At 41.0% G+C, this 27,805-nt stretch overlaps 1 protein-coding gene across 4 annotated transcripts in view; it reads left to right on the top strand.

The window, feature by feature from the left end:
- Nucleotides 1–27,805, top strand: part of RELCH (RAB11 binding and LisH domain, coiled-coil and HEAT repeat containing) — a 68,640-nt gene continuing 40,835 nt past the window's right edge. The window contains exons 1-8 of one of the 4 annotated variants that reach the window (XM_054164036.1): nucleotides 1–746; nucleotides 11,573–11,662; nucleotides 20,834–20,905; nucleotides 21,014–21,069; nucleotides 21,181–21,294; nucleotides 22,605–22,808; nucleotides 22,899–22,990; nucleotides 24,287–24,595. In XM_054164036.1, the coding sequence (XP_054020011.1) occupies nucleotides 233–746; nucleotides 11,573–11,662; nucleotides 20,834–20,905; nucleotides 21,014–21,069; nucleotides 21,181–21,294; nucleotides 22,605–22,808; nucleotides 22,899–22,990; nucleotides 24,287–24,595 (1,451 nt within the window). In that variant the 5' untranslated portion in view covers nucleotides 1–232. The remainder of the gene's footprint in view (nucleotides 747–11,572; nucleotides 11,663–20,833; nucleotides 20,906–21,013; nucleotides 21,070–21,180; nucleotides 21,295–22,604; nucleotides 22,809–22,898; nucleotides 22,991–24,286; nucleotides 24,596–27,805) is intronic. The other 3 variants (XM_054164037.1, XM_054164034.1, XM_054164035.1) reach the window with 3 other exon arrangements.

Here is a 27,805-nt window from a genome sequence, read left to right as displayed (position 1 = left end):
TTGAGGAAGCTCTCGCGAGAGTTGGGATCCGGAAGCGGTAGTGGGACCGGCCGGAGGTGGCTGAGGAGGCGGCGGGAAGGGAGTCGCTGTTTCTGCTGGCGGCAGCGCCCGCGGCAGCGAAGGGGGCTGACAGCGGCGCCGGCCACGCCAGAAGTGGCTGCTGCAGTGGCGGTTCCACACGGCTGTGCCGAGGTGGCGCCTTGGCAGCGGTCGCGCCCTGTCGGGCTGTAAGATGGCGGCGGCGGGCGGGGGCAGTAGTGTGAACCCCTTCCTCAGCGACTCTGAGGATGACGAGCTAGAAGAGTCTAGGCCCGGCGGCGGCAGCAGCAGCAGCAACGAGCCGGGCGGCCCGGCGTACCCGCAGCATCATCCGGAGACGGCATCTGCGGGGAGCCCTGAGGAGCTGCCGGGTTTGCGTACGGCGGTGTCGGTCGATGGCGGCAGCGATGCGGGGGCGGGCGGCGGTGCCGGCGCGGCCCCCGGCGCGGGGGAGCCGCCGCGGGTGCCGATGGACGCGATAGCGGCGCAGCTTCTGCGGGACCAGTTCTTGCTGACGGCGCTGGAGCTGCACACGGAGTTGCTGGAGAGCGGCCGGGAGCTGCCTCGGCTCCGCGATTTCTTCTCCAACCCGGGCAACTTTGAGCGCCAGAGCAGCACACCGCCCACCGGCGGGGCCCTCGGCAGCCTGGGCGGCGGCAGTGTGCTCGGGGGAGCAAGCGGCAGGGAACCCGGGTCTGGGCAGCTCAGTAAGTGACCCTGTCTCTGAGGATGGGGAGGAGGGTTGGGGGCGACGGGCTGAGCGGTGAGGGGCTCAGGGGAGTGATGGCAGCTGTGGCTGGGCGCACGGAGCTGGGCGGGGATGCTTCACGGTGCGGCACTTGCCGGTGCGTGTCGCTAGGGAAGCTGGACGGCCGGGCCGGGCAAGGCGTTGTGCGTCGCATCCTGCTTTCTGTGACCTGCGTGCGGGGCTAGGGAGGCTGTAAGAGCCGGGTAGCAAGGGGGTTGTGAAGAAAGGCTGCCAGGGCCGGTGTTACCTAGGTCCTACTCACGTGTCTTCTCGAGCCCTAGTCTTTTGTGAAGGTTATGTGTGTGCCAAATGTAGAAGAAAGGTGAGGATTGGAACTGTTAACCGTACTTTTTATCTGACTCAGGATATCTTGTTCCTTCTGTAGTGTTTACTGTCAAAGGATTAGTCGTGTGCTGCTAGGGGAAAGAGTTAAGTGTTAAGCTATGGCTGCTATATATAAAGTCTAAACTTGTCAAAAATGGGGTGTCAGGAACCAGCATGTTATTTCTTCTGATGCATTGGAGTGGCTAAGCCATCCAAGGATAGGTCTGAGTTTCACAAGTCATACACCACTAATGCAGTGTTTCCTGTAATTAATGGTGGCACGTTTACCAAGTGCCTGCAGTCTATAGCTAACCATTTTGAGATTTGGAATTGGGGAGTAGTAAATAGACTGGGTTCATATAGTGCAGATACTGGAAAATGACCACAGAGATGGCCCTAGAAGTTCTGAGATATAGTAGTAGAGCAGGTGACTTAGAATACAGCTGCTTGTGTGTCTAATTAAATGTTACTGTCACGAAGGGTAGAGCTGTAAAAAAGGAGGTAGCTTGTGGGATGTAACTTAAGAGAGAAGCTGCCCAGCCACTTGACTTTTAAAGTTGTGCATTGAAATCTGTTATCTAGATTGTGCTTGTCAAACCTGGGGTTTTTTGTCTCATCAAGGTAGTTCACACTGAGTGACTTTGAAAGGTGACAGATCCAGAACAATAACCAAAAATATTTTTGTATAGCTCTGGTAGATTTATTATTTTTTTTTAACTTAATTGCCATCAGATTTTCTTGCAGTCTGGAGTCTAGCATTGTGCCAGCAATTGTGACAGTGCTGTTCTACCTGATTCTGGTTCATGTCAACAAGAGCTGATAGTCTTATGCCTCTGAATTTATGCCAGTTTCCAAATGTTAAAAACCACACTGCAGAGGACTCTGATGGGCTGACAATTAGATGGTCTTTGAAGCGTTCTTTTTACTTCTCTCTTAACTGTCTGGTGTTGCTGGATTTGGGTAGAGGACTAAGCCAACAGTAAGTCTGAATCACATCCTAAGTTAGTCAAAACCAGTTCAGTTTTGCCGAGAGCTCCATTCTGTTGTCCCCACATTCGCGGATCCTCACATGGGGACTTTCAGAGAGTGTATGTAAGAGTAGTGCAGGTAGCTTCTCTCTCTTTCACATGCCAAAAGGCATTTAAGAATAAACCAAGAGTTTTCTTTGTAGAAATGATGCAGAAAGTAGTGGAGTTTGGCATGATTGTAATTTTAAGGTCGCTTAATTTTATGCTTTAGTGAAGAACAGTTCTTAACATGGTCAGGTGGGGATTGGTCTCTTCTCCCTGGCAACCAGCACCAGAACAAGAGGACACAGTCTCAAGCTGCACCAGGGGAGGTTTAGGCTGGAGGTTAGGAAGAAGCTCTTCATAGAGAGAGTGATTGGCCATTGGAGTGGCCTGCCCAGGGAGGTGGTGGAGTCACCATCACTGGAGGTGTTTAGGAAGGGACTGGCTGGGGTGCTTGGTGCCGTGGTTTAGTTGATTAGATGGTGTTGGATGAGAGGTTGGACTCGATGATCTCAAAGGTCTCTTCCAACCTGGTTAATTCTGTTCTTTTCTATTCAGATGAATAAAAAACCAAACCTCAACATCTTTATTTGTGTTGATATCTAAAGTCAGAATTTCTTCTCAGCACTGGCTTTGCACCTGCTCTTCCCTGCCCCCAAGTGAGATGAATTTCTGTGGTTTTACACTGAAGTTTTTGGTAATTTGAGCTGATGAAGACAAAGTGTGACTGGCAATTCTTATTGAATGTGAAGTATGTTTGGAATGCTGCCTGAGGATTTCCACAGAGCAATGGAAAGCTTTTGTACCAAGTGTTCCTATACAGAAGGGGAGAATTTCAGTGCAAGTGTTCATTGGCACTTCTCAGAAGCCTTTTAGGCAAGCTGAACTATAAATACACGATGGAATTTCTTTGGGGGTTTTTTCTTGCCTCGTCATAGGCTGCTATAAAGAGATTTTAATGGAATATCATGGGATTTAAACAACTGGCATCATGTGATCAGCTAGTGACTTAGAAGCTGTTTTGTCTTTAAACCATGCTTCAGAGCACTTGGTTACAGAAGCAAATGGTAGTCAGATGACTAGGATTTCTTAGCTTTTTGCAAAAACATCTTTCCATTTTCCACCAGCAGTGATGTCACATCTGTGAACAGAGATTAAAATACATTTTAATGAGCAACATTGAAATGCATATTGTGCCCTGCACCTTTGCTCTTCTAATTTGAAGCAATTTCATTTTGTCAAGGAGTCAGTACTCTTTTCTTTAGGTGCACAGCACCTGTGTACAGTCATCCTTCATGTCCCACATCTCTGCTAGAGCTTCCCAAGCTTCTATGACAGCTTTGTCCATTGACTTCAAAAGCAGTAGCTGCACATCTAGGAGGCTGTTTTGATACCACGTTTCTATGCTGCTCTAGTGAGTGGTACAGTGTGGAAATCCCTCCTTCAAGCAGTATTCGAGATGATATGCAAGGCTTTGGTTATCACCTACCCATCAAAGTTGAATTTATATTCCATTCCTTATCATCTTTGCATAAAAAAGCACACTATAAATTGAGGCACTTGAAATTTAGGAATGAAACTGTGGCATGCATCTCATCCCTGCTCCTGAACCTCAAATGTTTTCCTATGTATCATAGTATCAGTCAGGGTTGGAAGGGACCACAAGGATCATCTAGATCCAACCCCCCTGCCATGGGCTGGGACACCCCACACTAGATCAGGCTGGCCAGAGCCTCATCCAGCCTGGGCTTAAACACCTCCAGTGATGAGGCCTCAACCACCTCCCTGGACAACCCATTCCATATGATCATAATTCAAGCTTGAGCATAGTGGATGAAGAAACCTTTTTCCCCCCACCATGTGATTGATAAAATGCCCTTTGATTGGTAATGCTTGGCAAATGCCCTTTCCTAAAAGGGTGTAGCTTACACTGTTAGACCTAGATTTAGTCTTAAAGAAAAATAAATTAAATTTAGTTTATGGCTACAGAAGTTTTGAAAGTTTGAGATACTTTTAAAGAAAATCATAAACAAGGGGCTTGAACATTTATGTTACATCTGTGCTTTTCAGGAAATTATTTGTTTCGATGAATTTCCAAAATAAAGTTGTTTGTACCTTTCTGGGGACTCAATTTCAGTTATTTTTAAGCTAGTCTGTGAGTACAGAAATAGAAAGCATTGCTGCTTCTTCATATGCTTTGGGCATTCTTTTACTTTCTTTCAGATATTGTGAAAGATCTCTCTGGTTTTGCTTGTAGCCTTTGAAATTCACAGAATGACAAAATTGTCAGGGTTGAAAGAGACCCCAAGGACCATCTAGTCCCAACCCCCCTGCCACCTGGGACACCTTCCACTGTGTTTTTTCCTGTTGTTTTTGGCCAGTAAGTGTAGGCTAGTTTTCTTCTGGCAGCTTTAGGTTTTTTACCTTCATATGCTATGAATTTGTATGGGTTGTTACTAATAGGAAGAAGGTAAATGTATGGATCACCTGTTTTCACTCTGGTTTGGGTTGCCCAGTTCCAGGTAATTTCGAAGTGAATTGCTCTGGCAGCCCGAAAGTTTGTTTTGTTCTAGTAGCTTTAGTATCCTTTTCATTTGATGGTCCAAGGACTTATTTTCAGAACATACAAACTGAATATCCAATAGGTCTCACTGACTGAAAACATCTGGCACAGAGCAAGGGGCAAATCAAGGATGATGTGCTTACAATTTAGTGCCTGATGCAATTAATGTCTTTAACTAAATAGTACCATCTCAGAGTTACCACGGTGGAGTGGAATATGTTGATCTGTTAAAGTTTAGAGCTACAGGCTGGGGTCAGAGTGGCTGGAGAGCAGTCAGGCAGAGAGGGACCTGGGGGTGCTGGTTGACGGTAGACTGAACATGAGCCTGCAGTGTGCCCAGGCAGCTAAGAGGGCCAATGGCATCCTGGCCTGCATCAGGAACAGTGTGGCCAGCAGGAGCAGGGAGGTCATTCTGCCCCTGTACACTGCACTGGTTAGGCTGCACCTCGAGTACTGTGTCCAGTTCTGGGCCCCTCAGTTTAGGAAGGATGTTGACTTGCTGGAACGAGTCCAGAGAAGGGCAACAAAGTTGGTGAGGGGTTTGGAACACAAGCCCTACGAGGAGAGGCTGAGGGAGCTGGGGTTGCTTAGCCTGGAAAGGAGGTGGCTCAGGGGTGACCTTATTACTCTCTACAACTACCTGAAGGGAGGTTGTAGACAGACGGATGTTGGTCTCTTCTCCCAGGCAGCCAGTACCAGAACAAGAGGACACAGTCTCAGGCTGCACCAGGGGAGGTTCAGGCTAGATGTTAGGAAAAAGTTCTATACAGAAAGAGTGATTGCCCATTGGAATGGGCTGCCTGGGGAGGTGGTGGAGTCGCCATCATTGGAGGTTTTCAGGAGAAGACTTGACGGGGTGCTTGGTGCCGTGGGTTAGTTGTTTAGGTGGTGTTGGATTGGTTGATGGGTTGGACGCAATGATCTTGAAGGTCTCTTCCAACCTGGTTTATTCTATGTATTCTATATTCTGCAAGTTCAAATTGGCTTAAAAAGTGAAACAGAAGTCTGTTTCTACTGTAAAGATTTTAGACTAGATCAGGTATCTGCTGCCATGGATCAAGTTTGCTTTGCTGGCTGATCTGGCATTGGTAAGCTTGGAACAAGTTGAAACATCACAAGTTTTAAATGTAGCACCTGATACTTGAGAAGAAAGACTGACCACCACTTCCTTCCAGCCTCCTGTCAGGGACTTGTAGGCAGCAGTGAGATCTCCCCTCAGCTTCATCTTCTCCATACTGAACAATCCCAGTTCCCTCAGACACTCCTCATAAGGCTTGTTCTCTAGACCGTTCACCAGCCTTTGTTGCCCTTCTCTGGGCATGCTTCAGCACCTCAACCACCTTCTTGTAGTGAGAGGCCCAAATGAACACAGTGTTGGAGGAGCCTCACCAGTGCTGAATACAGGGGCACAATCATTTCCCTACTCCTGCTGGCTATGAAGTTGGTTTTGTCTATGGAATTTGCCTAGGAAATAGCGTTTGTTAGCAGAAACCTGCATATCATAGAGGTGACAGTTCTGGGAATAAGAAATTAATGAAAATTCCTTTTCTCTGAAATTAAACATGTTGTATATTTCAACAAGGAATTAAAACTTCTTAGCTCTAAGTATCAAATATTGATCTTAGGTTTTTGATTTTGTTAATTCTTTTCCAGTGGTAGAGGTAAGAGGCAGGAACTATGCACAAGGTCTCCTTTGCTATCCTGGTCTGGCTCCTGGCATTTCACTGGTATGAGCTACGAAAAGCCTAAGCCTGTTTAACTTGTTTTCTGTATACCTGTGGCAATCTCTTTTTCCATACTGCAGTGACACAATTGCTGCAGTCGTTTTTACCTGCTTGTCAAAACTCTTCTTATTATGTTGTTTTACCATTGCTGAAACATTAAACTGGCAGCAGGGTTTTTGTTTTTTTCCACTATTCACTAGGAAAGCCTTTAGCAAAAAAAAAATTGCTGATGAGAAAGAAAAGTGTTTTGATTTGGAATACAGAAGAAGTGTAAAATCCATGCACAAGAGGCAGTTGGTAAGAACAGCAGAATGGCTTTCCTGTGTCACAGCTGTTGTGCTGGGTTGTTTTTCTAGAAAAGAAACAAAACTCAGCCAAAGTGTACTCCCTTTCAGCAGTTTCCCCCTGCTAGATTCTGCTTTGATTATTCTTCACCAAATAGCTTCAACCTAAGATTGTTAGTTACAAAAATTCAATTGAGAAACCTACATTGTTCTTCCAACAACAACAACAAAATACTTTCTTTTCCTCTCTCAGTTCAGAAAGTAGTTCTCTTTTCTGAATCACAGACTCGTGGAGTCATGGGACCTCTGGAGATCATCTAGTCCAACCCTCCTGCTGCTGTTGAAATGCTTTAGTTGAAATACTTGCACTCAGTGTCCTGGAGTGCAGTGATTTGTACTTCAGAAAAATAGTGATTTCACATTCCTCAGGTGAGCTACTTGCCTGAGCACAGCCCTTCCCTTGCTGATTCCTCTCCTTTAAACAGCCCTGCTTGTTTTCCTGGGAAATGAGGCCATTGCATTGCCATCAGGGAGGTACCATTTTCACCTTCTGATCCTTCACTAAACAGTTGTATCCTTTATGGAAGCATAAAATTTGAGGTTATAAGATGTTATTGCATCATTTTCTGGATGATGGTGGTAGTCTTAGGAGATAAATGTCCACTGATAACTGACTACAGAGACAGTGGTACAGTGAGGGGCAACAGTTAGTTACCCCTATGGTGATGATCTAGGTAGGTGAAGCGATGGGGCAGGCCTGCCGCTGTTCAGTCTTCAGCACAGCTGTGCCTGGCAAGCACTTAGTTGTCTCATTCAGTTTTCTCACCTTGTTATCCCATGGCTGATAAGATAGCTCTATCAGAAGTCCTTCTTTGCTGTTTAAACCCACTAAGTTCCTGTGTGGTGCTTGGCTCTGTTCCTTGAGAGACTTCAATACGCTGTTCAACAACAGCTCCAAGATTCATCTTGCCTGTTACTGGTGGGGTGAGATCCAGGTCACTAGTGCTGCCTTGGCATTTGATAGAAGCAGCAGGTTCCTTTGCTGCTTGCTGTCCCCTCAGCCACAGCCCCACTGCATCTGTGCTTCTGTCAGCAACTGTAGTGTAGCCACAGCAGGCAGGGCAGGGCAGGGCTGTGTGGCACTACAAGCTTTGCAATATGAGTGCAGAGGGGTGGCGCTGCCATTCAGATCTCGCCCAGCCTGGCTTTGGTGGAAGCATGTCTTTCTAGGTGGGTAGCAGAAGCAAGTAGCTTTTGTGGGACTGAAGGCAGAGGGAGTAGCTCCCACATAGCTTCCTTTCCCACTGCTTGAAATGTCTTCTTCAGTGGCAGCTGTAGCAGTGCAGCAGTGTCTGTGACTGGGCATTCCCCGTAGCTGGCACTTGGCACGTGGTATAACCTGAATACTGATGATTCATTGATGCCTGTGGAGCCACTTGGGCCAGCAGATGCCTTAGCTGAAGTGCTTCAGCACTGGTGTCCTCTTGCTTTAGCAGCAGGAACAACTTCTGTAGTCACATCACATAAGCAAAGTGGTGGTAGAAGTCTTGTTACATTATTCAAGCTAACCATTTAGTTTGCGTTGCATTATGGAAGCCATAATTGCCTAACTTGGTTGAGTTCTGCGATATGTATCACCAACTGGAACACTCCACTGCCAAGACAGCGTTCAGCTTGTGTGTGTATAGTTGTCTCTTACTGTTTCAATTCCTTCAGCTTTGAGTTTGATATCTGCAGAGAGTTCACTGTGTAGATCGAGCTTCTGCCCACGCAACGCATAAAGACAGGCAGTTTTCATTTTCAACTTCACCTTCATGACTTCTAGCACCCAAATTACTTTGGTTTAGTAATGACAGCATGCTTGGGGGATGATGATACATGGGGCAGTATTTTTGTAATGGGAAGGGGGATCAGCATTCCTGGGAGAGAGAAATGAAGCTGGTGTTCCTCAGCACATCTTAATTCGATTTAAGTAATCTGAATTCATATATTTATGTCTCTGTAATGCCAACCTGTGTGTAAATAGTGTGTCAATGTTTCCTATTTTCATGAACACAGTAATGATAGGGAGAAATCTGAATGGTGAATGAGCTGCAACCCCACAAATTGCTGCTGTGTGTGTAGATACTTTCTGGGTGTTAGAATCATCCCTTAATTTTATTTAATTTCTATAAGGACCATTAAGGTTGTAAACCAGATTGATGTTCACTGGCTGGGAACGGTGAATCGTGGGATACACAGCTGCTGGTGTGACCTTAAATGGCTTCAGCTGTGTGCATGCTAATAGAGAATCTGATTACCTCATGCTTTTTTCTAGGTAGCTGGTTTTTTCAAGAAGTTTGTGGCTGCTTTGGCAAATGAGTTTGCTTTATGATTCAATTTGCCTTTCTCTGTCTCTGAAGTGTGTCACCAGTCATATGCAAGCTTTGCATGCTTTAATACTTATAATGTGGTTTAGCTTGCCTGAAAATTGGAGCATTGTTTCTCTAATATTAACCTGCTTCATATAGGAAATGGAAAATTGATCTGTGAATGTGGCAAGACTACAGGAAGAAACAGAGTTGTATTGCTGCTTTTGCCATAGCTGTGCTATATATGAGACTGGGTCACTGTTCTCAAGTGTCAGCTTTTCATTGAGATCTGTATTTGAATGTTGTCTGAAGACTTAGGCTGCTATGTATGCAGAATTTTTACTTACTTCTGAACTGAACTTAATCACTCTGTATATGGTTTCCTACATATAAAATCTGTTTTATTTTTGTAACAGTCCCATTTTGCAAAGATGCTATCAAAAGAAGAGTTTGTACTGTGCTGCTAAGTGCTACAGAAAAGCTTAGAGAAAATTATTACATTAGCTTTTGGCAAAAATGCAATAGATAAGACCAGCACCTGCAGATGAGCAGTGAGTTTTAAAACTAAATAGTGACTAGAGACTCAATGAGAAGCTGTTTCATTGCCTGGGTGACAAAGCATAATTATGGGAAACTGTATACTATTATATAATTCATGTCCCTACTAAAGGCAAGTTAGGCTTGCCAGGCACTTTAATTTTTTTCCTGTGTAATTTGGCTACAGTTGGCAAACTTAGTATTCATAGATTCATAGAATGATTTGGGCTGAAAGGGACCTTGAAGATCACCTAGTTCTAACTTCCCTGCCATTGGCAGAGACACCTTCCACTAGACCAGGCTGCTCAAGACCTCCTCTAGCCTGGACTTGACCACCTCCAGGGAGCAGGAAGAACTGTGACCTCCCTAGGCAGCCTGTTCCAGTGTCTCACCACCCTCAAAGTAAAGAATTTCTTCCTAATATCGAGTCTAAAGTCCAGAAGAGGGCCATGAAAGTTGACTGGTAAGAGGGCTGGAGTGCCTTCTCTAAGAGGACAGGCTGAGAGTTGGGGTTGTTCAGCCTGGAGCAGAGAAGACTATGGGGAGACCTTATAGCAGCCTTCCAGTACCTGAGTGGGATCTACAAGAAAGCCAGGAAGGGACTTTTTACAAGGGCTCATAGAGATAGGATGAGAGGGAATGGATTGAAGCTTGAGGGGGGCAGATTTAGGCTAGTTTTCAGTTGAGTGCAGATGCTTTGTTCAGTCTCACTCCAGGTGTTCTTATTTCAGTCTAGTAGAGAGGGTGTCACAAGACCTTAGAAGTTACACTCAAATGCGCAAAAAAGAAACTCATTAATAAATTCTTCTGTTTTTTTTCTTGACACAATGTGGAATTGAGGGAGGATTTTATAAGTTTGTGCTGGTCATGGCAGTACCTGATTGACAACTGATGAAATAGTTTCTATTTCCACTGACAGATATGAGGGTTTTTGACAGCCTTATGAAATTTGTTCTTTATAAAGGTGACAACAGCCCTAGTGTAATTAAATTTATTTCTGAGTTACTGAACAAAAACTAATTTCCAAAGGAGGGAAAAGATATTAAGTTACTTCATACAATTTCTGCATGTTCAGTTGTGATAGGAATTTTGGATTCTGTCACTGAGTAATATCTTTGCAAGTTTTTTCTAATAAAACAGCAAATATGTTTCAGACCTGAAATCATCAAAAGTGCATTTTATTTGGTTTTCTCCCTTTTTTTTCCTTTTATTTTTTACCTGAAATGAAAAATGTCAGAGTCAAATCAAAACCTTGTGCTGGTTACTGCATTTCTTGGGGTTTTTTTTTGGTTGTGGTTGTTTTGGGGGTTGTTTTGGTTTTGTTTTATGTTGAGTTTGGTTTTAGTACCAATTTAGTTCTAGAGTGTGATGATTAATCCTGCAATAGCATGGATTGTATTTGCTTTGCTTCCATTTTGCTGGGTAATTGCATCCATTAGGAAACGTTATATTGGCTATGTATTGAAGTGAATAGCTGCATCAGGAGATGTGTAGAGAAATATGCCTTAAAATATTTCTGAAAAGGAAATAGTGGTTTGGGGGCAGTTACAGGTTTCTGTAAAATGAGAACAGAACTGCTTGAAACTTGTTGCAGAATATTTTGTGGCTGAGTGTTTTGTGCACGTTCATTTGCATTTCAAAGCCAAGGTCCCAGATCCTTGTGGAAAAGGGGAAGTGCTACACTGCACTGTTCCTTGTCTACTGTCTGCAGGGTAGAAATGCTGGGTGGATTTCTTACAGTGTTTGTTTACTGAACTTGCTGTAATGCTGTATTTTCTTTACTCTTTACTTAGACATTTAGAAATGTGTAGAAAATGCAATAAAATTTCGGTCTTGCAAACCATTTAAGTAGTGTTTGGTTTATAGTTTCTGAAATGCCAAGATGTTTTAATTTTGAATATCAAATCCAGTCATCTCTTCAGGACTTTCTTTTTTTAATCTTTTTGTTTGTTTGTTTGTTTTTCCCTTTTTTCTCCCCCTTTCCCCACTAAGATCGTGCTGGAAGCATCAGTACTCTTGATTCGTTAGATTTTGCAAGATACTCTGATGATGGCAATAGGGAAACGGACGAAAGAGTAGCAGGTAAGTGTTTGGTATGATTTAGGAATCATAGAATGCTAATTTTATTGTTTGACTTGTTTCTCTCATAAGTGTGTTTAAAGGAACATTCCTGAAGATGACAAGACTTCACTGGGATGGTCACTTGATATTATCACGTTTCGGACACTTCTGGTATAATTACTGTAAATATTCAGTTAGATGTCCTTCTGTATGCTTCCAGATGTCACCAGGGTAGAAGCAAGCAGTACACTTGAAAATTGTGGCCAGGTTTTGACAGTATAACAATATCTTGATATTGCCTGCTGACTACTACTGGTTAGCTGAAACACATGCTGAAATATTGTATGTGGTAGTCTGTGACTGCAGCAGCCACTGACAGACTCTGTGACTACTACATGGGTTGTAGCTTTCTGATGTAGTGATCTGCAGCAAGTTGTCCCTTAAATATAGCTCATGTGTAGACAAAAAAAAAGCATTACCCAGCCCAGAATAAAGTTGGGGTTTTCTCCATTTCATAAGGCTTAATTGGAATCATAATTGTGCTTTCCTTCTCTCCCAATTGATTTCTTGATCACATAGGATTGTTTCCAAGAAGTGACAGGGGTTTTGCCTCTTGAAGTTGTTCCTGAATTCAGAAGCCTGTGGCATTTGTAATGTTGGAATTTGTGATTATCTCATCAAAAGCAGAGACCGCTTTTATCTTAGATTTGAAGTGATTATAATAATCTCTTCTGCGTGTGAGCCATGTTTCTCTAAGCCAGGCTTTTTTCTAAGTTCAGCTATTAAGTTATTGACAGCTGCTACACAGAAACCCACAAAAGCACTCTGGAAATTGCTGCAGAACTGTGTTTACTTCTTGTCAATTAATACTATTGAATATTGTGAGGACACAAAGCTTGTCCGTGCCTGTGACCTTTGTTCACATACTTTACCTTTATGAAAGCTGAAATTATGCAAGCTGCTGTGTCTCTGCTCTGAACTGCTATGCTTCATCCTAGCAGAAACACTGCCACGTTCTTAAGCAAAGAAGACTGGTGAAACATAATCCTGTAAAAGATCTTTATTCTGAAATTTCATCTCTCAGTCAGTCTGAAATGGCAACCAGTATTAACCCAGAGAGAAGAAACAAAAATGTTGGGAAAATACTTTTCTTACCTGGCCTGTGTTTCTGAAGTAAAGGACTGGTTAAGTTCTTAAACAGGAAGCAAATTCAGGTATTTTGGTACTTTGGTCTTGGAACTGTATGTACTTGCTCTTCTTCAATTTATATGGAAACTCTCAGATTCTTACTACTATCTAATTATTGTCTTTTTTCCAATAGATGTAGTCAGTTTCAATGAACCCATGCTTGTAAATACACAGCTAGTCTTCTAAACAAAGTGTTTAAGGAAGCCAAGAGTGCCTGCATTGTGCCCTGGAATGCAAGGAAGAAACAAGCAATTTATGAATATTTTAACTTTTTCCATAATTTTGGTAGAGTTTTCCTGTTTCTACTGAATATTTTTTGGCTGTAGTGTTACTGAAAGAGCTAGTTTTGGTCCTTGCTTCAAGCTGTCTATAGTAACTGAATTGAGTTAGAAATGCTCATAGAAAGTTAAGACCAATCAGAATTGACATCCAGTAAAACGATTAATGTTCTGATGGAACATTAATGGCAAAATAGTGATTACTTCCAGTGTGAAATCAATATATCCTAAAATTGAATACTAAATTTAATTAAGTACATCCTAAAATAGAGATTTTTGAAGATTAGAGAATATCAGTTGACTCCTGTCATATGTAATAGGCAAGCAAATTATGTGGCAGGATATTTGTATTGCATTTCTGTGTTCCTTCGGAGGTTTTCCAAAATACATCGTTTCTACTTAAAATTCTGGTTCAGTTATAATTCCTTAAAATCTTTTACCTCAGTTCTGTTTAAAACCATCTGCCTGAGCAATATACTTCAGAAAACTTCTAAGTATTTCATTTGCACATTAAAAAATTTCATCAGCCGTGGTTTCAAAAGCTTTTCCTATCCAGCTCCTTCTTTGAACAAATTCTGGCTGAAACCTGCTTTTGAAATAGTTCTTAGCTGCACAGATACACTTTGAAACATAACAGGAAGTCCATCCTGCTGATTTCTTCCTATATTCACTCTTCCCATGAAGAGATTAGGAGATAAAATTGTAATTTGTTGTGAAAGCTCGAGGCCACGGTATCTAATAGTCCTATTTTTCTTTTGCTAGTTCTCAGAGTGAGGTTTGAGTAGTTTCTTTTTCCAGCTCATGCTGTTATCTTTCTTTTTTACTGTTTGGACAGAACACATGATTTCTATATCAATTCCATAGCCAAATGTCAAATAAAGGATAGAGAATAAATGCACATCAGTCACTAAAGGAACTGGTCCTGAGTAAGAATGACTTTTAAAATGTGAGTTAAGACATATCCAGTTAGAAATACTTTTATACCATGACAATGTTAGAAAGCATTGAATGAAAACATGTCCAAAGCCATCATATTTCTGGTTTGCCCCTACAAATGGTATTAGACCTAGCTACCACATTTTTTATTTTGCCAATCCAAAAATTCCTTGAAGTAACTAGAGATGCACTTGGTTGAAATTAATGCCAGTATTTCAGATCTGTTAGTTCAGTTCATTCCATCTGGCATTAAAACAAAATTTTGGCCTAGGAGCATATGTTTTGCAGTGTTAGTGTGAACTTGTCACTTGGAAAGTTTGATTGAATTAAGCTTAACTGAAAAGATGGAAGTCATGAAAGCTAGTCAGGATGTCGATGAGCATGGCAGAACTAACTGCAATTTAGAAAACATCCATTTTCTTCCTCACCTACTTGTTTTTAACACAGATTGCTGTTTAACAGAGTGGGTAATCATGTACTTAACAAAGACTTCCAAAATCTGCATCCCTAATGCTTGCAGTTTAGTGGATGGAAACAACTTTTTCTCTAAGACTAGTAAATCTTGGATCTGAATTCATGTATTAAGTGCTGAAATGGTCCTAAGAGAAATTGAGTATTGAAGGATTTATTAGGGTTAGTAAATGTGAAGGATTTATTAGGGTTAGTAAATGTCCTCCAAGTATTCATTGTTGTGACACAACCAGAGAATGGAAAACCTGTTCCATTCCCATGGAATAAGAATATGCCTAAGTTGGACTCGAATACTTACAGCTTTGGGTGTAAATAGGTCATCTGGCATTCAATCTAAGGAACTGAATCTTTTGCCACATCTTAAACTGATCATGTGCACAGGTATGTTTGTGATCTCAACCTCTCACTTTCCATAATTCAAAATACTTAGTATTGCTAACCTGCCCTTGACATCTACTGTTTGGAGAATCTGATCAATGTTATGTTTTCAATTTTTAATAAAGTTAATTCTCATAATTAAACTCCAGTTCAACCATTTGTGTTCTCAGATGTCCCTGCATTACTGCTTTCTGGCTAGGCTATGTGTCTGTGATTAGCAGAACAAAATACTATCCCTATCAGAACTTGAAGGGAAGAAACCCCACTTGATTATTTTTGAGGATTTAATTTGTCTAGACTTAGGTTCACAATTTCTGGTTGGTTTCTTTTTTTTATAGAGCCTTTTTGTCTCAGCTCTATAAAAATTGTGTGCAGTCAAAATTAGAGATGAATCTTCAAAACAACAGCTTCAGGTCTGGTTCAGGTCAGAGTTGTTAGGGTTGGAAGAGACCTCAAGGATCATCCAGTTCCAACCCCCCTGCCATGGGCAGGGACCTCTCACTCTCATCATGTCACACGTTTCACTGACTGTAAATGTGGTCACCTCTTCCTAGGACTTGTATGAGAGAAGTGGGACTTTAAGAAGCCTCAGGTCTTTATGTACATATTAATAGTGGCTTCACTGGTAATTACTGTCAGAGAATTTAAATTTCTTCTGTTGGATTCAAACTGTATGCACAAATCCATCAAATGTAATGAGATGTCATCCATGTTTTAGAGGGCATAATTTAGGACATCTAGAGTTCCCTGTTTACTTTACAAGGAGGAATAACTCAAAATGACAGTTAAGAAATAAACAACAAAACCTTCTAACAATATGTCCAAATTTGAGAAAAGCTACATAAGCAAGTACTTCAGAGAAGTGCCTTCCCTTCATAAAACTAGCTTTCTAGTGCTGTCTGAAGTACTTCTTACTGAAGTATGCAAAATCTGATGCGATAATTCATATGCAGAATGTAAAATTCTACTACTGTTTGAAAAAATACTGCTTGTACAAAAGCAAGTACTGAACATTCTTGTTATTTCTTCAGCTTTTTGGACTTGGCCCAATATGACTGCTGCTCATGTAGCTCTCAACTCGCTAAGTACCACAAATCACAGGCTGTTCTTCATAGCTAACTGCTCAAACTCTGGTTCAATAATTTATGAAGTCACTAAAAAATGGGGGTGAATAGAATAAAATCCTTGAGCAAACTTCATTTGTAGCGTTTGAAGCTGAACAGACAAGCTGCTCACTCCTGATACACATCTAACGTTTTAAGCTGTATTAGATGAGCTGCATGAAAATGGAGACATTTAAAAATCACTACTCTGAAAAATCTTTGTTTAGTGCTTAGCTGCTTGTGTGAAATTGTTAGCTCTTTTAAGTAAGTTGAAGTAATTTTGTTTTTCAGAATGCTAGCTGTAGAAATTTGAGTACCTTAGAAAAAGCAAGAGGACCACTTGAATCCCCAACAGTTTTCTGCCCTAAGGCAAAAGAGATTGTTCAGAAATGCCCTTTCCTTGCATAAAGATTAATCCATTTCAGAGCTCTAAATTTCTGTCTCTGCTTTCCTGAATATCCTGAGTAGAGGAGTATCAATTTAGTTCTGTTTTTGCCTAGGCTTTCTGCAGCAAAATTGTCCTGCCCTGTTCTTAAGGAGTATCAGGTCCTTTCACCAAGTACTGCAATGAGTTATTCATGTTATCAGTTCAGTCAAGCATAAAGTTAAATTTCAGCTGGCTTTATCAATTCTTTGCTTCTCTTAAGGTACATAAACTTCACAACAAAGGAGAGGGAGGGGAGAGACATGAGGTCATTTATTTTAGAAGTCAGTAACAATGGTTACAAAGAAAGGTGTTAGAGGTAATGTTTTTTTGTTAAAGAGCATGCCATATCATCAACAAATGAGGATTTCCAGTATTGCTTTCATTAATACCCCTGTGGAGTTAAAAGTGATGACACATTTCTGCAGAAGATTGCATTTCAGTATAGCTTCTCAAGAGCTTTTCCTTGCAATGTAAGATTTAACATTATGTTGTAGTTATTTACAAATACTTGTGCTTGTATTCTAAAACCTACAAACAAACTTCTTCAAATAAAAGCTGAGTTTGTATGGTGGTACTTTTATAATGGTGGCATTAGTAAGACTAGTAGATGAGGTACAACTCTAACAGTGTTTGCTGAAGTAGAATTATGTGGCTGTTGTGATATGCTGTGAAGTGACAACTTCTCAAATGTATTACGTTCAGAGTCTTCCACTGTATATAAAGAAACATGCAGCAGAGTAATCTTCCATGGTTGAATGTCTATAATCCTAATGGCTTCTAAGTATTTCCAGCATCATGACAGTTCACTAAAAATGAATTCTTGCCGTCTGACATGGGGTTGTCTGACATGAGGGTTTTGGCTTTCTATGCCTTCAGACATGTCTTACTCCTATTTTCCTTAATGGGATCCCTGAGTTTTTCTAGCTTGTGTTGGTTTTTTCCCTAACTTCTTTTATTTCATTATTTATATCATTCTAGTGCAGGGCACTCCTGATCTGCAACTGTTCTGGTCTTTGAAAATGTGTTCAAGAAGAAGATGTTAATCATACAGTCATTTCCATCAGAGAAATTACTTCATTTGAATTCTTTACGGTTTTCAAAAGCTAACAAATTAATAACAACTTAGAGTAACTGAATTAGTAATTTAAATGCAAGGAAGTGCCAAAATTGTCTGATACTTTACTACAAGAGCATTTTCTGACTTTGTTGCACAGAAGTATTTGCAGATCAGCATTGCTGAATACTAGAGAGATTTTTACATACCTTACTCATCGTATCCTCAGTTGCGCTTTTGTATCGCTGCAGTAAAATTCTGTGCATCAAACAAGTTACTTTCATGTAGCAAATGTGATGTACTGTAGTTATTCCTTCAGTTTTTATGGGTAAATGCAAACTGAGTGAATCTTTTTTTCCATGCATGCCAATTGTAAGCAAATTCTTAGATGCTCAAAAGAGGAAATGGTTTTATTTGCAGTCTTCAGTAGCATTTCTTACAAGCAAGAGCCAATGTGGTGTTTCTGCCATGCATTGTCCTCTCTAAATATTTCAAAATGTCAAATTGTTTCTAGGCAGTGAGCAAAAATCTCATTAATATTTTCTCATTAAAGGCAGTTGCAACATTTTTAGTTTTACATGGGAGTAAAGGAAACATTAGGTGATCTACTTAACACTTCAGTGGTAGCTGTTATGTGCTCGTCTCTTCTAGTTAAGTACAAAAGTCCTCCTTTCTGGTGACTCTTTTCCAGTGTGATTAGATGAATGTGGGGAATTAATGAAATGCATGTAATTATCTGGTAATTCCTTAAATAGGTTCCCCGAGATGCCATAACTGTAGACTGTTATAAAAATAGTATCAGTCAGGATTGGAAGGGACCACAAGGATCATCTAGTTCCAAACCCCCTGCCATGGGCAGGGACACCTCACACTACATCAGGCTGGCCAGAGCCTCATCCAGCCTGGTCTTAAACACCTCCAGGGACAGGGCCTAAACCGCCTCCCTGGACAGCCCATTTCAGGGCTTCACCGCTCTCATGGGGAAGAACTTCCTCCTCAAATCCAGCCTGAATCTCCCCACCTCCAGCTTCAGTCCATTCCCCCTAGGCCTGATATCCTGAGAAGTCCCTCCCCAGCCTTCTTGTAGCCCCCTTCGGATACTGGAAGGCCACAATGAGGTCACCTTGGAGCCTTCTTTTCTCCAGACTGAACAGCCCCAACTCCCTCAATCTATCCTCATAGGAGAGGTGCTCCAGCCCTCTGCTCATCCTCGTGGGCCTTATCTGGACACCTTCCAGCACCTCCATATCCCTCTTGTAATAGGGGCTCCAGAACTGGATGCAGTACTCCAGGTGGGGTCTCACCAGAGCTGAGTAGAGGGGGAGAATCACCTCCCTCGACCTGCTGGCCACACTTCTCTTGATGCAGCCCAGGATCTGATTGGCTTTCTGGGCTGCAAGTGCCCACTGAGAGCTCCTGTTGAGCTTCTCTTCCCCCAGCACCCCCAAGTCTCTCTCCTCTGGGCTGCTTTCCAGCCAGTCCCTGCCCAGCCTGTATTTGTGCCTGGGATTGCCTCGACCCAGATGCAGGACCCTGCACTTGGTCTTACTGAACATCATGAGGTTGGCTTGTGCCCACCTCTCCAGCCTGTCAAGGACCCTCTGGATGGCATCCCTTCCCTCCAGCATGTCTGCTGCACCACACAGCTTGGTGTCATCAGCAAACCTGCTGAGTGTGCACTCAGTGCCACTGTCCATGTGACTGACAAAGATGTTGAACAAGACAGGTCCCAGGACTGATCCCTGAGGGACTCCGCTTGTCCCTGGCCTCCACTGGGACATGGAGCCATTGACAGCCACTCCTTGGGTGTGGCTATCAAGCCAGTTCTTTATCCATCTAGTGGTCCACCCATCAAACCCATGTGTCACCAGTTTGGAGACCAGGATGTGGTGCGGGACAGTGTCGAAGGCTTTGCTCAGGTCCAGAACATTTACTCTGTTTTGCAAAGGTACAGGGCTCTAAAATGTCAAGCCACAGTATATATTGTGACCTCAGCTTCAAAACAAATGACATTCCACTGTAAACAAAGCACTACTGGCCCTTATTGGAGGAAGCATTGTAACATGAGAGACACATAACAGTGATCCAGGGGGTGGGCAGGTGGAGTAGGTAATAAGAGCAGCCAGAAATACCCATTTTTGATTCTGTGACTCTAGACTATTGAAACTGTTCTATAGTCTAGAGTCACTGGGAACTGCTAAGGATGATGGAGCAAAGACATTTTTCTTTCAAGTGTCTCTGTAAGCAATACAGGAAAGCTGCATATTTTGCCCCCTTTTTTAATTTATTTTGGACTGGTGCATCTCTTAAATGTATTCAACTAAATTCAAACTCTTAATCAACTGTAGGATATTCCTGAAACTCCACTATTTTAAAATAGAGATTTTTTTTTAAAGATCTTTTTTAGTAGTAAAATAAAGTATATTTCAAGTTCTGACACTACTGAAATGTCAATGAATAATTAAAAAAAAAATACAAAATCTGTAGTCTGAATGAGACAGTCCACTCACCTCATGGTTTGAGCACCGAGACAGTCCACTCACCTCATGGTTTAAGCTTTGAGACAGTCCACTCACCTCATGGTTTGAGCACTGAGACAGTCCACTCACCTCATGGTTTGAGCACTGAGGCAGTCCACTCACCTCATGGTTTGAGCACTGAGGCAGTCCACTCACCTCATGGTTTGAGCACCGAGACAGTCCACTCACCTCATGGTTTGAGCACTGAGGCAGTCCACTCACCTCATGGTCTGAGCACTGAGACAGTCCACTCACCTCATGGTTTGAGCACTGAGACAGTCCACTCACCTCATGGTTTGAGCGCTGAGACAGTCCACTCACCTCATGGTTTGAGCACTGAGGCAGTCCACTCACCTCATGGTCTGAGCACTGAGACAGTCCACTCACCTCATGGTTTAAGCTTTGCTACATGGAGACAGCTTCCTCTGCTGCCAGCATGTGTTTGCTTAATTTAGGTCTGTCCTTTGCTTGCATACTCCCTTTGTCCCAAGAAATCAAAACACTTGACAGTGTCAGCTGATCATAAGAGTGGGGAAGAAATCAGAAGCATTTCCCAGTAACATGCAAAACCCCAAAATCTTACAGCGAGTCCTTGTCAGACAGCTTGAAGTTTTGATTCAGCTACCTCAAGGCCTATGAAACGATGGAAAATGTTCACCAGTTTGCTTTCAGACCAACTCTGCTGCATGTGTTCATTAGTTCCATAAAGACTGCATGCTTTCTGTTTAATACAAACTGTATCTTTTTTTTCACACCCATCCTTGCTTTTTATATTTTATTTTTGTTTCCCTTGCCTTGGTTGGATGCCTGTGTGTGTTTAATCCAAATCCCTGTCCAGTCCTGGAGTTTGAACTACGGAAAGCCAAGGAGACCATACAGGCCCTCCGAGCCAACCTGACTCAGGCTGCAGGTGGTGTACATAAACCTTTTCTTAAGTCTCTACTTCGAACAATGTAGAAGTAGCTGAGCTCATCCTGTGTGAAACAGTAAAATTTAGTTGCTTTTTTTTCCTCCCCAGAAAATGAAGTTCCTTTGCAGGAACGAAAAAATTATAAATCCAGTCCTGAAATTCAGGTAGGTTGCTGGAGATAACTGGGAGTTGCATGGAATTTAAGACAGATTTGCTTCTATATTTGGAAGGAAGATGAACAAAAAAATGTAGTGTATTATTTTCATATTTTCCAGGAGCCAATCAGACCTCTTGAGAAAAGAGCTCTAAACTTCCTAGTTAATGAATTTTTATTGAAGAATAGTTACAAGCTTACATCAATAACATTTTCAGATGAAAATCATGATCAGGTAACATTTTAATTTGATTTTTATTTTTTTTAAGTGTTTACTTTGCATATTCTAATCTTGTAATAACTTCAAGTGAATTTAAATGGTATTTCCTGTATAAGTAGTTCACTTTGTACATGTGAGTATTCCGAGTACTCTAAATGTACTAGCGTTTTCATGTGTAAAGCATTGTGTGAAAATAGCACTTAGAGGATTCCCAACATTTGTAGGAAGGGGCCAGAATGCTTGCATTCTTTAAAAGAAGCAAAACAAGGAGGAAAATCATGGGAATTATAGGCACTTACACACTTTCCTGTATTCTGATAGACACCCTTTCAGTTGAGGACCTGGGTGTTGTAAAATTTTGAACATCATCTTTTCCTCATCTTATTCGTGCTGGATGTACAATATACTCACTGCTTCTCATCTCCTGGGCTGTATGTGTGTATGAGTATACACTTGATCATACCATAGCATTGAATATAGCCTTGGAGGAGCTCTCCATAACAACATTTTGTCTTAGATAATTCCAAACACAGCTGTGCTGTGGTAAGTTTTTCTTAAGATCATGAGTTTTATGTCTCTTGGGAAAATTTCTTTCAAATGTCTGGAGGGTTCTAATTATGTTCTGACTGTTAACTGGGTGAATGAAACATCCAGTAACATCAGCACTCAATACACATTCATCACAACACAGGAATACTGTGAGAAGAATTCAATATTGAATTAAATATTGAATTTCAACCAGTTCTGCCTATAATTAGTCCTCCAGTATCTTCTCTTCAATTCATATCCTAATCTCTAAAGGAAATGGGTTGTTAAATAAAATTTCTGGATCATCCACTTAAGATTTAAGATTAACAGTGAGAAAAGAACATGGAGTGATGGTTTAAGACAAAAGGTCCTACTACTGGTTACACTTCTATACAATTAGGACAACTATGTCCAGATTTCACTTGAGAACATGCACCTTGTCTGTCAGTCACCTGCAGAGCTGTCTGACTCTGCATCTGGAAAAATTACACTGGCTCTTGTCAATGAGATGGGAACAAAGTGTTCCCTTTTCTATTGACTGCACTGATTTCCTGCTACAATTTAATCAGTGTTATATCTGATTCAAAAGTGTTCAGTCCTAGAAAAACTATAAATGTGATCTATGTGGTTTTGGAAGCTCCTCTCTTTAGCTCCCTTGATTCAAGCTTTCATCTCCTTAATTGCAATGCAGTCTATATGTCATTTTTTTGTTGTTGTTGTATGACTTGCAGTCAAATGAGGAAGAGAAACAAAAATAAACAGAAATATATTGTATGCTCTATTTTATTTCTTTGAAGGATTTTGAACTTTGGGATGATGTAGGATTGAACATTCCAAAACCCCCTGACCTGTTACAACTCTATCGTGACTTTGGCAACCATCATGTTACTGCGAGAGATGTAGTGGATGTATCCGTTGGTGTGGAAGATGATGAGTTAGAGGCTGCTACTCCTGTACTTGGGAGCGTCCCTGTGTTTGAAACAACACCACAGTCAATAGAAGTAAGATTGTACAGAATGAACACTTCAGCTTTTTTGCAGTAGTGCTTAACTTCCTTGTACTAAACTCTTTTGTTTCTATCTTGTATTTAGCAATGTTTAATAGTGCAAAAGTTAGAAGATCAAATTAGTGTGTTAAACAATGAGAAATGGTCTTTGATGGAACAAATCCAAAGACTTGAGAGGTATGTACTTGTCAATATCTGCTCAACTGCTGATAAATGCTGAAATAACTTCTCAATGTTTTTCTAGCACAGACATAAAACCAAACAATTTACTTTAAGGAAATTACTAGGAGTGCTTCAGAGCAGAGTAGTCTTTCCTTTTTAATATGTAGTATTTGATTTAGAAAATGGAAGACATTTCAAACTGACTATTTCCCTTTTACTACTTACATCATTTAACTTTATCAGTTTTGTTCTTTCAGTACAACTTACTCACTTCTTTGAAAACAGAATACATTCTGATGTGTTACGTGTAGGTTTTCTCCTCAGTCAGCTTTATTTCATTTCTTAGCACTAGGGTGTGTACAACTTGCAAACACAGTTTGTAAGATACTTGTTTTAGTAACTTATTTCAACACAATTTTACTTTCAATAGAGCATGACTAGTAGAAATAACAGTATCTTTAACAACAAAGGTTGGGTCAAACCATAATTCTGGAAGGTACAAGATATCATTCCTCTTAAAGAGATGCACCAATGCAACATATGGACAAGTGCCTAATGTTGAAGTGGTTTTACTGGCTTGTGTAGTTACCATTTCAAGCTAGATGGGATGCCACATATTAATTCACCAAGTATTGGAAGTTTCACATCACAAAGAGAGTTCTGTCTCCTGGTGATTTTTGACTCGATGCTTAAACTTCAGCCAGAAGCAGGTAACACTATTGTTCATTTATTTAATGGATTCATTCCCAGTGCAGCATTTTTCCTGCTATTAATTATTGACTAAAGAACACCCTTAAACTAGCACTGATTTGAACAGCTTGTGTGATCTTAAGTTCTTTCTTTGAAAAGAAATTTCAAACATACTGGAGCTGTAGCTACGAGTAGCTGAAGGGAGGTTGTAGCTGGGCTGGGGTTGGTCTGTTCTCCCAGGAAACCAGCAACAGAACAAGTCTCAAGCTGCACCAGGGGAGGTTCAGGCTGGATATTAGGAAGAAGATCTTCACAGAGAGAGCGACTGACCATTAGAATGGGCTGCCCCGGAAGGTGGTGGAGTTGCAGTCCCTGGAGTTCTTCAATAAAAGACTGGATGTGGCACTTAGTGCCATGGTCTAGTTGACTGGATAGGGCTGGGTCATAGGTTGGACTGGATGATCTTGGAGGTCTCTTCCAACCTGGTTGATTCTATGATTCTGTGGTTCTATAAAAAGGGAGCTCTTCAGTGTGTTGTCTTTGTTTCTGTGATTCCAACAAGATTCTCATGAAAACTGCAAAAATGTTTCATCCTTTACTTTTCCCCTCTTTTTTTTTTAGTGAAATAGATATTCTCAAGAATGAAAACTTTGCTGTGTCAACAGTTTATGGTGTAGCTCCCCCACCTTCTTTGAAACAAGTGCCTCTCACAGTCTCGGAGGACAATGGACGGTACTTGGATATCAAGAGCTCTGAGAATGACAATAAACATGGAAACACTGAGGAGACAAGCCTTTCTTTATCAGCTGAAGTGGATTCAAGGACTTGTAAAGATGATCTGTTAAGTTCAGTGCCCCGTAAAGAAATGGAGAAACTGTCCTCCTGTGCTCCATCAGCTAAAGCTGCAGTCCACTTTGATAAACCGAATAGGTTAGTGATACGTTGTCAACTGGAATGCTTTAATTAAACATCCTTGTTAAGTGGGTAGATCTTTTTCTAATAGTAAAGTCATGCAGAATTCACAGATCAATTTGTCTTTTGAATGTGAATAAAAGACTTAACTTTAGGGTACGGTGCTGGTATTTTTGTTTTCCTAACCATTTAAGAATGGAGTACATTTAAGGAAGCCACATTCATAGTATTAAATTTAAGGGTTTCACCTCCTACTTGTTTCTAAAACCAGTCCTTTTCCCAGCAATAACAAAAAAAACCAACTAAACCAACAAAACACACTAAAATCAAAGAGTTGAATAGGAAGATAGGATATTTTCATTCTCTTTTCAAATTTAATTTCATAATGAAATCTCCTCTGCTAGAAGAGTGCTTTGGAAGGTTTTTTCTGTGTAGATGAGTCTAAATTCTTTTAATACTCTGAGAGCTGTATGGATTTTTTTAGGGCTTTATAGTTGTGTTTTTTTTAAATAATCAGAATATTCAATGCCATTCTGCTCCTTGAGCTTTGAATTTAGGGCAAGTCTTCACTGGGTTACTATAATCTTTCAGTCAAAACAGGGTATTCATGTTGTGTTGTTACATGGAGGCTGATGAGTTTGTGTCTGAGTGTTCTTAACACCTCTCAAACCCATGTAGATTTTAATCATTACAGTAAAGAGTGGAAGTGGCATGTTCATTAAGTAATAGACAAACCACTGTGTAGCCATCAGGAGTAACACAAAGCACAAACCTTACTGAGGGCATGTACATCTTCTAAAACTACCCTTGTGGACGCAGATACTTGAGTAGCTCACCTTATGGCTGCTATTCCTATGGGAGCTGATAGTCATTCTGCTTTGTATTTTGGCAGTTCTCTTAGCCTTCTTTTGCTGGTGTTGATACAGCATTATGTTTCTAGAATTATTTTTCATCTGAAAATACCACATAGAAGTCTGTGTGTTATTCCGTGCAGATGTAAAATTAATACAAGATGTGAGGGGGAAGAAGAAGCAAAGCCAGAATTTCTACCCCTGCTAGTAATTAACATTTCTTGCATACCCTAAGTATCCTGTTTCCTTTGGATTTCCTGAACTTCTTGGACTAAACCTTAGGGACACAGGCACTTTTTCAGTGGTCTCTCAACTTTACAATTGAACAGGAGGAAAGATGTTTCTGATTTACAAATATAATACCTTAGAGTCTTAATATAAATCTCTTCCACTTAAATATACTGGTGTGTAATGGGAGAGTAAATTTGGACTTAGATTTGTCTGAAAGACTTCCAGTGCTTCCATTGAAGTTTTCCAGATTTTGTTTTTATAATTTCTTTCCTATCCTAGCTGAATATCCAGACTATGTAATGAGCAAAACTTATGGACATTATATATCAATTGCTATAAACTTGTCTACCTAATTTCCTCTGTGACTTGCTGCCAGCTTTGTTTGCTCTGAGAAATTGAGAATGCTGGGAGGCATTAAGTGCATGAATGTTAGTTTTATGGTTTGGGGGTGGTGAGAATGGATATCAAAATAGGATGAAATCTCTGAGTGAGGAGGGAACTATGAGTATGTCCAGTGGGGTTTGTGACAGTAGTCTCTAGAAAAACAGAATTGATTTTGCTGCTCACAGCTTTTTTAAATATAACTGCATGTGATTTTGAAAAGTAGTTGGAAAAAGCCTCAAATCCCCATTGAGTTAACCTCAGAAGTCCCCTGAAATGCAGTTCACTGCAGAAATAAGTAATGCATGTTTAGTGTGTAGCTATTTTTGCACTGAGTTTGGGGCTTAACATGTCAGTGAAGCGTCAAAGAAGACCATATTTGATAGTGTTATGTAGAGCTGTATGACTAAATTTTCTTCCTGGATTATGCACTGAATTTGTAATGATAGAGTAAATTTTTTTCATTTAAAATTCTGTTATTTGTTGTGTATTGTGAGATCTGTGGGAGAAGCACACTAGAAGTGCAGGATGGTCATTGCAGCCCAGGGGTAATTATTTGTAGACAACAATTACTACCATTTATTCAGAATGTATTCATCTAGCTTGAAAGGCAGAATTTTTACTACTATAGCTAGAGAGTGGATTCTTGGCACAATTCTTGCCCAGATGGGAAGGGAGGATAGAAGATCAAGTGAGCCTGTTTTGTGTGACTGCCCTAGGAGAAGCTGTGCATGCATGCCTGCAAATGAGGACATGGCCATCGTTGGAAAAATGCCTTGTCTAACAGATTGCAGCAGAAAGCACTAGCAGCAGTTTAAATAGACTGTACCATATGTATTTATTCAGCTCACTTTAGGTGTTTGGTAGTTTGCATCAAATACAAGGTGTTTTCTGTATGTAGCAATCACTCTTGACTTTTCCAGTAAATTGACTCTTTTGTCTCCTTTAAGGAATAGAATAGCAGTGCTTAGGTGGTGGATTCATTATACTTTCTTGTATTTTAGCACCTTCACTACTGGAGTCTGCTGGCCCTTGAAAAGACATACTTTTGTGCAAGAGGGGTCAGTCTGACACCATTTCTGTCCAGCCTAGCCATCAAAGATTTTATTAGACTTCATGAAGGAGAAGTTTCCTTGACTAAATATAGCCAGCAATTGTAATGGGATGCATGCTGCCCAGAGCTTGCTGCTAATTAACCCACAGGGAAAGTCAATGGTATACTGTCATACGTTGTTTTCAGTCTCTGCAACAGAGGCATGGAACTTTGACCTCATGTAGGATTTTAATTAAGGTTTCAAGTGGGGAGAGCTCTGCTGTTCTGAAGAATAAACCTTGAGGTACTTCTTCCCTTATATGAAAACTGGTATTACCTCACAAGTCTTAGAATTCTGGTTTGGTTACAAAGTCTAATGGCTGCAACTATGTGCATGGACACATTTTTATCTAATAGATTGAAACATCACACTACTTACAGTAAACACACAATCATTCGCCATTGTCTGACCAAAATGCTGTTTGAGTCCTCTAATGGCATTATGACAACACAGAGTGGGATGGGGTGTGTGCATGTTTTGGAAGACAAGTGTTCCTTTTCCCTCTTTTTAAGCATAGTGGATGTGGCAGTCTTAGATGAGCGTCTAAATACAGGGCTCAGATAAAGCAGAGGGAGTTGTTACTGGGAAAAATGGGATGCCACTGATGTTTGCTTGTTTTATGTAATGATCAGTCCAGTAATAGGTTTCTGAGAACATTTCTGCCAGATTAC

This window comes from Dryobates pubescens, chromosome 9 (assembly GCF_014839835.1).
Source record: "Dryobates pubescens isolate bDryPub1 chromosome 9, bDryPub1.pri, whole genome shotgun sequence".
In the NCBI taxonomy this organism is placed as follows: domain Eukaryota; kingdom Metazoa; phylum Chordata; class Aves; order Piciformes; family Picidae; genus Dryobates; species Dryobates pubescens.
The sequence above is the reverse complement of the archived record's forward strand: the minus strand, read 5'-3'. Positions and strand labels throughout refer to the sequence as shown.